The following is a 12,457-nucleotide window of genomic DNA, read 5'->3' as shown; positions in this document are numbered from 1 at the left end:
GGTTACAAACCCTGTTTAGAAGGGATTATCACTGTCCATAAATCACAATCTGTAACATTTTGGGCATTTTCTTCCATGACAGGCATAGAACAAGTCGTCCACGTTATTATTTTAGCATATCTATTCTTTTTGCTTATACACGGGTTATATTTTATATATTAATGCACCAAATAATATGACTAGCAGCAATAACAGTGCAAGAGCGAATATTTGGTTTAGGACTGAGAGAAACTCTAATCAAAAGCAATAAAAAAAAGCCCCTTAATAATGGCGCAATCTGTACTGGAGCGCTGCAGTGTAATTAATTCACAGCGCCACCTGCAGGTGCGGAGGAGGGAGTGCTGTAGCGTGGAAGGCTCCGCCCAGGTAGATGTTGGAGCGCTGGTGACGTCACTAGCTGCTTGGAGGACTTCACCCCTGAACTTGCAGACGCTCTAGCTGCTTATCCAGAGACTCTATGGTGATCCCGGCTGGACCCGGAGATGCAGCTTACGGTGAAAGCGTTAAAAGGAAAGGAGACCAGTCTGCAGGTACCGGCGGTGCGGGGAGCGGGATAGGACGGGAAATACGGGGATATACCGCCTTGTACAGCCTCCTGTGGGTGCACGCTGCTGCACTGCCTGTTGCCCTGCTCCTATAGTAACGTATATGGATTTTTCCAGTAAAGGGCACAGTAATAAACTGGTTTGGTCTAATAGGTACCAGTGGCTCTATATACAGGCGAGAGGGGAAGCTGAGCTCATTTCCGCTCCTTAAAGGGGTTCTCCACTTCTGGGGTCACTTTTTTTTTTTATTTAAATGCAGCTATTTGGGGGCTACAAATAATTTTAGCAATTGGGTTTCATTAAAAATGTTGCACCATTTGGATTTTATAGTTTGTGTTTCCTTGTTTATTGCCGGCTGCAGAATGAGTAAACTGAGGATCCGTCAGTGAGCTCACTCATTGTGACAGAAGAGTTTGTATCGCTCTTAGTTGATTTATAACCAAGTTGAATGTTGCCGGGAACTAAAGAGCCTGTAAAAGCCTTTTTTTCTAAACTTTATTTTTCAGATCCCCTAGGGGACGTGAACCAGTGATAGTCTCCTATAAAGTGGCTGGGCATCACAGGGGCACCAAGATGGTGGTGACAGGAGCTTTTAAAGGAGTTTGGCTGCGTTTGCAACCCATCAGAACCCAGTGATTTTTGCAGAGGGCAGTGGGTGCTCGAACGGACGCCCCACCAGCATCACACTACTTAAACTACGCTGCCAGAGACTGACCCATATTTATGGGGTTAAACATCAGAAAATGGAGTCTGCTTTGGTTGCGGATAATAAAGGCAGGTGCCGACTGTATGACACAGCCGGCATCTGCACGCTCTGGTCCAGATTCAGCTCCTGGTGTGATGGCTTAAAGGGGCTGTGCATATTTTTAAAAAAGAAATGACCATAAAGAGGCAGTAAAATGATGATATAACTGATAAATACCCAGAGCTGCTACTCCCACCAGGCATTGTTGGTTGTCCTGCAGACAGTCGCTGGTCTCAACAGTCTGGTGTCAGTCGTGCCACTATTACTGCTGAGACTGGTGCACACCCATGGACTGCACTATTGTGTTGTCACTGGGGCATTTACACCTTTTCCAAAGGGAGTGTGAACTGCACCAACAAATTGCAGTCAGTGTGCACAGGCAATTAAAGTGAGTGGTACTGCTGATCTGTATTCACACATTTCCAGGATCCAGGAGGAATAACTGAGGGAGGTGAAGTTTAAAGAATGGAAGTACACTGACTGTATACCGGCTGTAACTTAGATGCCAAGCAGGTTATTTGGGAATGATCGGCTCCATTCTGTCCTCTGCTGTACCATGTGACCTGCACTCCGACTATGTGAATTACACAGCGTCCTCTGGTCCCGAGGTCCTTTATTAAGCATCAAGGCCGGTATAGGAATATAAAGAGAAACCGACATCCGGTCCCCATATATAACTCAGAAACGTATGGCCCCGATTCATTATTGCATTTGCTCCTGTTTTGCGGGTTTTTTTGCACCATATTCAACTTTCCACTTGCACCTTTGTTAAAGTCTATTTCATTTGTTCACCTGTCTTCTTTTACATTTGACATTGTCATCATTTGCGACTTTTTTTATTTCTTAGTCGCAAAATTTGCTGTAAATTTACTCCCGTTCCCCCAAACCTTGAGTTATTTCATGTACTCCAGACATTTTTGCTCAATTTTTTTTTGTACCGTTGTATAAAATTCATAAACCTGCGTGTGCGCAACTTTAAAGAATTTGGGTGCGAATAACACACACAATAAGGATAAAAAGTGACCTAAATAAGAAGCGCAAATAATGATCAAAGCAGAGCCGATAATTCACAATTATTTTTTTTTTAAATAGGGTATTTGTTAAAACTTTTCAGAACATTTACAGAGCTAGACAATCCCCAAACCCTGTCCCTCCCCGACAATAACTCAACAAGGTGTGTCAATATATGGAGACAGTGTCGTGGTTCGGAAAAAGGGAATTGACCTTGGTAAGGCATTTTACATCTGTGAAGGTCTTTATAAAACTCTGAAAAAATATTTAATATCTGATCGTCTTGATTAACTGTTGTGCCCCCTGTATCTCTCTAAAAGCCCCTACAGAAGAGGTCCCTGACTGAGCATTGGCAATTTAGGCTGTGTGCGCACGCTGCAGATTTGCTAGCAAAACCTGATGCCAGCAAAATGAGAACCCTTTAGTGTCATGCCCACGTTGGGTATTTTTGACTTGCAGATTTGGTGCAGAAAATAATCTTTAGCATGCCAATTCTCTGTGCATTTTTGCTCTGCGGCTTTTTACCCATTGAATGCACTGGAAAAAAAGTAACGTTTTTTGAGGCTGCGTTTTCCTGCCATGAGATGCCGACATTTCTGCACACAAAATACCCAATGTGTGCACATGCCCTAATGCTAACCAGTGGCCCGCCTTTTCTCCCTCCTCAAAGAACTGTTGCTGGAAAAAAAAAGTTTGTGTTTTTTTAGCCTTTTCTTTAACATGTAGGTCGTGTGCGTCCTGCGCCTCCTTGCAGTTCATCAGATTCGGGGGTCTCTGCGGCATGTGGACCTATCAGCAGGCCTCATTCATATAAATAAGACAGTCACAGAAATGTTGGCATTCAGTCTCTGCCCCCGCACATCGTCCATCACGACGTTTCTTCATTAATCTTGTGCTTGGCTTTTCCAGGTCTCTGAAAGTGACACCATTCTAGCAGTGAAAAGACAAGTGGAAGACAAGTTACAGGTGCCGGTATCGCAGCAGAGATTGCTGTTTCGGGGTAAAGCCCTGTCAGGTACGGAGGCCCCTTCTATATTTTATTTCTTTATTTGCTGCTTTTGAACTTTTTCTTCACCTTTTTGAAACCTCATCACCATATTGTGCCAACACGTTCTTATGGGGCAGAATTGGGCTATGTTCACGCCACCAGATATTCTGAGCGCTGTCCGTGGGAAAAATCAGACATGTGATTTATTGGGGCCGTTCAAATGACCTTTTTTTAATGGACGGGCTCACCTACTCAAGTCTATGGGTTCGCAAAAAAAAAAAAAAATCAGATCCCATACTGATCAACTATATAGCATGCGATTTTTACGGATAGATAACCGTTATTAACATAGGGAATTGTTTTTGGTCTTGTAAATTTTATTCACTGCTGAATTAATTTTTGATTGTTTCTGTAAAACTCTGCTTCCTACAATGATATTGTGACCTGTGACTGTAGCAGTCGAGGTGTCATGGCGGGGGGCCGGGTTATACAGAGACAGGCTGAGGACTAAGCAGTCACCAGGCGAGTGGATACCGCTTTGTGTTGGGGTGGCAGAAGGAACTCTCTGCATCTGACTACTTAGACGCTACGGTCAGCATTGACTTTACCGTCTAAGGGGTTTAAACCTTTGAGATGGGTGTTCTCTTTTTCTGTAGTTTACTCCCACTATGATTATACCTCCTGTCAATGGCTTCTTGCCCAGGAAATATACGGCAACGGAAGATGCTCCAGAGTTGGAGGAACCTGGCGGTGACTACATCACATGGGGGACGATTTTGCTGCATCCAAAATAAAAACCAAATGAAGGCATATTGGAAAGATTGTCAGGTCCTCCATTAAGCCATGATGGCGGGTTAAGGGAACCTGTCATGTCCAGAAATGCTATTTCTCTGCAGACATGTGGATATAATCATGTCTACCTTCCTACCAGAGCTGCAGCTACAGGGAGAAAATGAACGTATAGTCTCCCTGCAGCCGCTGCTTCCAGTCATCAGGGTGGTGCAGGGAGCAATTACAATCACTGCTGACTATATTGTGAGCGCGGGTGTAATCTCTCCCATGCATTTTGATTGACACACCCTGCATAGTGAGCTGTCAATCAAAGTGCCGGGAAGTTATTACCGCTGTAATCACACTATAGTGAGCGGTGACTGCAATGCAAGCGAGTGTTGACTTCAAGCGAGTGGTTCCAAGAAGAATAAATCTTTTTGGCACGTAGTAGGAGGTTCGCAGGCCTCCTGTCTGGTGGCCACAAAATACCAATGTGGCTGCAACCCCGGAATCAGTTTGCTCATCTCTAGTAACCATCTTGTACTCAGTATCCTCTTGTCGACCTTGCCTAGACGCTCGGCTGTATTGACAGAGATGTAGTGTTGGGAGATTGGATTTCCAGGACTCCCGGTCAGTAATGTCACCGCTGGACAGAAGCCCTGCCAATCTCCATGCCTCCTTGTTCTTTTGATTAGTCGGACTGTCACGATGTCATCATTACGTCACACCGCAATGATGATGTCACTTCAGCCCGAGCCGGTAAGTAAGCCGATAGGCTTCCGTCCAGCGGTGACAGATTACTGACCTGACAAAAGAGGGATGAGAAAAATTACTGTTTTAAAATATTAAAAATGAATCCTACTTCATCTTATTTGACCAGTAATTTTGTACTTTTCAGATGAGCATAGTCTTTCTTTTTACTCCATCGGAGCTGGTGCAAGACTGAACCTAATGGTGAAGGAACGGTCATCACTGGAGGTCGGAGGGAACAGCGTTTGGAAATCCTTGGCTGTGATCCTGGGGAAGCACTTTAGTCCCACTGACGCAGAGCGGGTTCTGGAGTATGTACAAAAGGTGGGAACCGTCTATGGGACGCCTAGTATTATATATTTTATATAGCGGCATCATATTCTGCAGCACTTTATAGACCTCATCATCACTGTCCCCATTGGGACTCACAATCTAGAATCTCTATCAACATGTCTTTGGAGTGTTTTTGTGGCACATAGCAGTGTAATATGTCTAGGAACTGTGACTATGTAACTGATCATTCTCTCTTGCTGAGTGGATGTTTTCTCTTGGTTAGCATTCAGTCATAACTATAGGTTCTGGAACTTCCATTCTCCTTACTTCCCAGTATGCATTGCTCCTGCCCTTGTCCAGTGACTTGCCTGTCTTGGACTGAAAACCCACCTCTGTGCGTTTGCCTGTATACAGTTTAGGCAAAGTCATATCCCTTCTTCTGTCTCGGGGTCTCCAGTCACAGATTGCGCTTGACAACAGGCAGAATTAGAACGGAGAAAGATACCAAGCGGGTGACATTTTGTATGGATTTTTCATTTTGTCAAGGAAGATCAAATCAGAAATTGCAATTCATTTTTTTATTTAAGGGACTGTCCATTTGATGTCTTATTAGGGCACAGGGACATCATAGATTGGGACTATTGCTCTTAATCCCCCTCTAATAATAATATAATTACAATATATGTAAAAGGTGGTAACTTAGAGACCGGACTTTTTGCAGGACCTACAGTCTGCTGCTCTCCCCAAGCCACAGTGGCTGATAACAGAGAACAATAGTTTGCATTCAATTGTCCAGAAAATAGAGATAAACATTCATCAGTGACCTAATGACGTGCTTCATCTTCCCTCTTTCCAGGACTACGAGCGCAGCCTCTCTCTTCTTAGCCTGGATGACATAGAACGACTGGCTACACGAATACTTCACCCACAGCTGCCAGAAGCCATAGACCTGGGATTCCTGGACTGAAATATTAAGAATCGTCCCCACCCTCTATCCCCCCCACTCCATACGCCCTTATATCCGTTCCTGTACAGAGCTGGGAGCACAAGTGTAATAAAGATACCAAATGACCAGGAGCCGAGTCCATGACTTCATTTCAGGAAGCTTTTTTTATTTTATTTTTTTATTATTCTGTTGCCTTTTCAAGCTCAAAATTTATAAAGTAAGAAAAAAAAATGGTTGATTTCCGTACGTCTTTGGCGTGCTGACATCAATGTAATATTTCAGGCACTTGCAAAATATAATTTAGGTGCACATGATATAAAATACGTTTTCCAAGATTTGGTAAATTGACTAAATAAAATGCATAAAAATGTATATTATGTACATGTAAACATAAATTTTTATCACTGTGTACAGTGCGCCCTGTATCAGATCTGTCTCCTGGTAGCCAATCAGAGTGCTGGATTCAGAAAAAGAAAACTATCGTTTGCTGTGGGCATCACCATACACCCGATCTGTCCCCGAGGATTTTATGAGTGCTTGAAATTAGTTTAGCAGTTCAGGAAACAAGGCACCTTTTAGCTTTATGTCAATTTCAATAGTAGGGATGAGGTTTAGTGTATATAGTGACATAACATGGCATCACAATACGTGTGAGTGTATAAAATATATATATATATGTGACGCATGGGCCCAGCCATCTGTCTCCTACTTATGAGGCCGAGTTTGGGTCAGGAGACCTGTGGCTGGTCTCTGCATTAGGGTCCATACAATGACCACATCGGATTCAGGAAACATCATGGGAACATGATTCAGACAATGGCAGGATTAAACAAAAAAAAAACAAAGGAGGACTTAAAAGGATACTATTCTTATACCTGATGATCAGTTGGAACAGTGAAAAGTTTTCTAGGACTTTGATAATCAATGTCAATGAATGGGATTGAGTTGCAATACCGGACACGGCCACTATACGATGTATGGTGCTGTGCCTGGTAAAGAATGACAGGCAGGAGGGGCACAGACCCCCCTCGATCAGCTGATCGGTAGAAGTGCTGAGAGTCTGGTGCCCACTGTTCTGATAACAAAGACCTAGAAACCCCCATTAAGTCTCCTTCACACACATGTTCAAACAAGGTTCAAGTCCTACAGAAATGCTGGAAAAAAAAAAGTACATTTATTGGGTTTGTAAACTTTTAAACAATATTTCTCTCGAGTTTAAAAGCGCAACCCCACTCTTGTCTGCTCGGTGGTACAGCTGCTGTGACAAATCACACCGGGACTGTAAAGTGCGGGGGTCGCATTATGCACCGGGGGACAAAAGTGCAGCTACGTGCTAAAGTAACATCTGACTGTAGCATTATGGACCTAAAATCCATGTGACACCATAGACTGTAATGTACTTTCACACTGGTCATTGGGCTTCACACTGGACTCGTACTTACTGGTCTGCACAGAAGACTTTTCATCAGGGCTGTGGAGTTGGGAGTCGGTATAAAATGGACCGACTCCTAAAATATATAATAAATTGGGTTCAATGCAGTTTGTGGGGAATATTTTTTCATTAGAATTTGGGAAAGTTATGAAATGTCCTATAAATGTCTGTCCTATTCCTGATCTAAGGGTCTAGACTTTTAGCTGAGATGAATCTGTGCTACAGTAAATTTATCACTTACACATGATCCATGTATGAGGGAGTCTGAGATTTGGCTTACCGACTCCACAGCCCTGCTTTTCATCAGTCTCATTATCGTCACATGCAGGATTATAATGACCAAAACACCACTATATACAGTAAGTGTCCAACAATAACAGAGTACATTCATAACTCACCTCCTCCTGTACAATGACCAAAAACAGCTATCTACAGTAAATAAGTGTCCAACATTAATGGAGTAAATTCATAGCTCATAGGATCCACCATTCACAATAGGTGGTCACAGCTCACCTCCTCCTGCACAATGACAGATAACACCTGTATATAACACAGGATCCACCATTCACAATAGGTGGTCACAGCTCACCTCCTCCTGTACAATGACTGATAATACAAGATCCAACATCCTCACTAGGTGATGTCACAGCTCACCTCCTGTACAATGTCTGATAACATAGGATCCACCATAGGTGATCAGTCATTGTACAGGAGGAGGAGGTGAGCTGTGACATCACCTATTGTAAATGGTGGATCCTGTGTTATCACAGCTCACCTCCTCTTCTCACTGACCTTTGCCCACGTTAGGGCATGCTCAGGTAACTCTTTTATACAAGCTATTAATATCCATGTGAAAAACATTAACTATGAGTCCAATATTAGACCTAGTGGCCAGTGTGAAATTTGCAGTTTTTTTTTTTAACTATAGTGATATGGAAAAATAAAATAATATACCGTATATTAAACATCTTTAAACCTCATTTAACGTGAAAAACTAATTTCACTAGGTCATTTTCTGATTACAGATTCCCTTTGAAGAAACAGGCCACCCAAGTTTTGTGGAAAAAGTGCTTACAAATTGTCTTTCTTTGAATCGTATTGTCCACTGTGGATTCTGCGGCAGATCCACGGCCAATCTGCACCAAAATCCACGTGTTACCCGATGCATCGCAAAGGGTGAGATTTGCTGTGAAAATCCATACAATAGATTATTTTTTGCAGTGCGTAAATGAGAGTTGATAAAATGTCACTAGCTTTGCGGCTACCATAATACCCTCGCCTGGCTTGTACCATTTCAAGTGTGAACCTTGCCCCTTTAATTTTGGGTTTTGGGCAATAAAGATTTGCAAGGTTTCCAGCCCTACGTGGCACAGGCACATAGGGGGGTAGAAGTTTTATAAAATACCTAATAAAAATAAATGTGGCCCTGACCTCCATCAGAAGAGCAGCAACGTTTTCAAGTACAAGGAACACATACAGTCATGGTCTTCTAGATTTGTGAAGAACATGAGTCATGGTAGGTGACCATGTGAAGATTTTATATTATTCCGCTTTTTCTTGCTTCTGTACTGGCGCCAGGTCCTCTGTATAACTATCGCGGCTTGTTTTTTGCGCCGAAACAGTTGCTTCCTCGCTTTCTCCCTCTCCACCAATTGCAGTCTTGCTTCCAATGGAATTAACTCGATGTCTAGACGCTGCCAGTCCGTCATGCTTTGACCAATCCTTGAAGATTCCCTGGGAATTGGGATGGTCAGTGACCTCCTGAAGCTGATATCGCTTGATGGCGAGCAGGTCACTATTTTTGTCTCTATTTGTCCATGTTTTATCCTCCTTGAGTGGGAACCAGAAGAACTACAATGTACCTTTCCAGAAGACTTTTTCTCTTCACACTTGGACAGTTTTCCTGTTGAAGGTCTATGTCCAGTTTTGGCAGAAAAACTCCTCTCTTGATGTTTTTGATTTTCCGACACTTCTCCATCAATATCTTCCATACGACCACCACTTTCTCTTTTTTTCCTGGTTGATCTTGATTCTGTAATATTATAAGCTCCAAGCTTTTGGGTGACGATATCCAGTTCCTCTCTTTTAGTCCTATGTATTCTGGTGCTCTTTTGTAGATCCTCCTTCTGGTTTTGGATATTTTCAGAAGTTTCCATTTCTTGTACCTTACTTCTGCTTCTTCCACCTTTATCGCTATTCTCCGACCTTAGAGAAGAACCAGAACCTTCTCTGATCTTGTCTGGCTTTCTACGACCTTCTTGGTGGCCATGGTGCACTTTTACGGGTGCAGTGATGTTGTTGGCTTCTCTTTTTGGTCGAACACATTTCTTTTTGTCACCTTCTGTCTTAATCGGGTCATCTACATGAGACTGCTCCTCAGATCGTGGAGTTGGAGAAGAAGTACTTGGAGAATGACTCGATTTTCTGGGACTATTTCGACTTGGTAACAAGCAAATCTCTCTAGGCCTCGGAGATGTCTTACCGTCTTGGGCTTCTTGGTAAAACTGGTTGAGGTGTTCCTTAAGCGTTGTCTTATTGGGAGCCTCTTTAAATCGAATTTCTTTGGTTTCCTTATTATTTCCATCCTCCAGGTCTTTTAAGACTTCTGTTGGCTTGGCTTGTTTTTCTTCTTTTTGGCTTTCTTTACCTTGTTGACCAGTTTTTACTTTTCTCTTATTTTCTCCTTCTCTTTTTTTGGCAGCTGCATCTTTTCTCAATTGCTCGTGTTTCATTAACAGGTTCTTCCTCTCCCTAAAAGCCCTTCGCACTTTGTGTCCTTTGTAGATGGCTTGGATTTTGGAAGCGGCAATGTCTTGTATCGCAGCAATGGAGAGGGCGCCATGCTCGAGCATAAACTGTATGACCTCCTGATGCCCACCCAGCAAAGCGTAATCCAGAGGTGTGTATCTTTCTTCTGTGCTTTCCATTTGGTTGGGGAAGGCATTATAGTGCAGGAGCAGTTTTACGGCGTCTAAGTAGCCGTTGTTACAGGACCAGTGCAAAGCTGTGCGTCCATTTTTATCCTGGATGTTGGGATCCGCCTTATTTTCCATTAATACTTCCATGCAGCCAATGTAGCCCCCATAGGCTGCACAGTGCAGTGGAGTCCGACCTTCATAGTCCTGGGCATTAGGGTTAATATTATTTTCCATAAGTATTTGGCATACATTGGCATTGCCTCCTAATGCCGCCCAATGGAGCGGAGAGCGTCCATCCTTGTCCACTAGATGAACTTTTGCGCCACCTTTAATTAAAGTAGAGATGAGTTCTCGGTGTCCCATTTCGCATGCTCTGAAGAGCGGCGTGTGCTTCATGACATCCACAGCGTCGACTTGGGCACTGTTGTCTAAAAGTACGCGAACGGTACTGATCTGCCCCGATAAGGAGGCGGCATGAAGGGCGGTGCCGCCATATTTATCTGCCCTGTTTATCTCAAGTTCTGGGTCAAGCTCCAACATAACTTTTAGCGCTTCATCACTTCCTTTACCGGCCGCCCACATAAAAGCCGTCCGACCTTCTAAATCCGCTTCATCTCGCACAGACAGGTGAGTGAGCAGGACCCGTACGGTATCGGGGCAGTTTCCCTGGGCCGCGTAATGCAGCGGCGTGGCTCCTTGACTGTCGGAAGGGATGTTAGGGCCACGGTTTCGTTCCAGGAGAAGATTTGCGATGGGAGTGTGACCCAAAAGTGCCGCCCAGTGTAGCGGGGTACGGAAGAGATTGTCGTAGGGCGCCACGTTACATCCGCGGTAGGACGTGAGAAGACGGACCACCTCCTGATTACCGTCGCCGACGGCGAGGTGCAGAGGCGTGCGCCCTTCGTAGTCTTGCCAGTTAAGTAATGACTCTGTCGGGGCGGCCTCCAGCAAACAGCGCACTGTCAGGGCCGCTTCCGGGTCTTTATGTCCGGCCGCCCAGTGCAGGGGTATTTTACCCTCTTGGTCGGGGATGCCAATATTCGATCCGTGCCTGACTAACAACCTGACGTGCCTCGGCCGGTTGTAGTAGGCGCTCCAGTGCAGGGCGGTCTGTTTCCTTTGATCCTGGGCATCTACCTGCCCGGGCGGGGTGTGTTTCAGAAGAAGAGCCAGGCAGCGGGTATCCTGGTGACGCGTGGAAAGATGTAACGCCGTAATGTCCCGCAAATCGCGGTGCGTGCAGTCCGCCCTACGGGACAGGAGAAGCTTCAGAAGACGATGGTTGCCGGTTTGAGCTGCCAAGTGTACCGCTGTCCTCCCGCTTCTGTCCGAGCGGTTCACCCGGGCACCATAACGGATGAGGGCTTCGGCACAGGCCCTGCGGTCACCCAGGACGCTGTACATCAGGGGAGTCCTCCCAAGTTGGTCCTCCTGGTCAGTCAGATCTGGGCTGCAGCCAATCAGGCGCAGGAGAGTGGCCTTGTCCCCGGTGACTGCGGCTGCATGGACAGCAGAGGCCAGAGAAGAGCCCTGGGGCGGCCCACTCATCCTGGGCACAGCACAATTCCCCAGAACTGCTACAATCCTACAGTCTCTATGGCAACAGCAGCGGTTACTCTCACAGTGCGGCAGGAGAAAGCCGCATCTCTATGGAAACAGACGTTCTATCCGCGGTGGCCATCATCTATGGTGGAGCTGCGCGCATGCGCGCTAAGCAGACATATGACTTGTGGCGTCTGACTCCCGGAAGTAGCATTCTGCAGGCAGCAGTCATGGCGGCCGGATCGCTCCCTGCTTCCATGGCTCCGTACTTCCCGGGGTACCGGCCGTTTGACCCGGAGTCTCTGGGTTTGGGGGCTGCTTTCCGCCTCACCTCGTTCTCCGATATGAAGGGCTGAGGCTGTAAAGTCCCGCAGGAGACGCTGCTCAGGCTCCTGGCGGGACTGGAGGATGGGGAACCCGGGGAGGGCGGTCGCCTGGACCCGGGGGGCCCCTGTGCGGTGCAGGAAGGAGGAGTCCCGCGGCTGGGTGAGCAGGCTGACACACGGGCACACGTACAGGGCCTCTCCAGCTCTACT

General features: G+C 45.4%; 2 protein-coding genes and 1 pseudogene across 2 annotated transcripts; 2 read left to right on the top strand and 1 right to left on the bottom strand.

Moving 5' to 3' along the window:
- Window positions 1-366: 366 nt before the first annotated feature.
- On the top strand, window positions 367-6,160 carry UBL4A (ubiquitin like 4A). Its single transcript, XM_073639955.1, has 4 exons — window positions 367-530; window positions 3,211-3,316; window positions 4,959-5,134; window positions 5,940-6,160. The coding sequence occupies exons 1-4, from the start codon at window positions 483-485 to the stop codon at window positions 6,048-6,050; spliced, it is 441 nt and encodes a 146-aa protein (XP_073496056.1). The 5' UTR covers window positions 367-482; the 3' UTR covers window positions 6,051-6,160.
- Window positions 5,944-12,090, bottom strand: INVS (inversin). The gene has a single exon (XM_073639945.1). It carries the CDS (start codon window positions 11,925-11,927, stop codon window positions 8,973-8,975), a length of 2,955 nt encoding a protein of 984 aa, XP_073496046.1. The 5' UTR covers window positions 11,928-12,090; the 3' UTR covers window positions 5,944-8,972.
- Window positions 12,014-12,457, top strand: part of LOC141154296 (selenide, water dikinase 1-like) — a 5,158-nt pseudogene continuing 4,714 nt past the window's right edge.

This window comes from Phyllobates terribilis, unplaced genomic scaffold, assembly GCF_046119375.1.
Source record: "Phyllobates terribilis strain yellow unplaced genomic scaffold, ASM4611937v1 Scaffold_7__3_contigs__length_470593459, whole genome shotgun sequence".
Lineage (NCBI taxonomy): Eukaryota > Metazoa > Chordata > Amphibia > Anura > Dendrobatidae > Phyllobates > Phyllobates terribilis.
The sequence above is the reverse complement of the archived record's forward strand: the minus strand, read 5'-3'. Positions and strand labels throughout refer to the sequence as shown.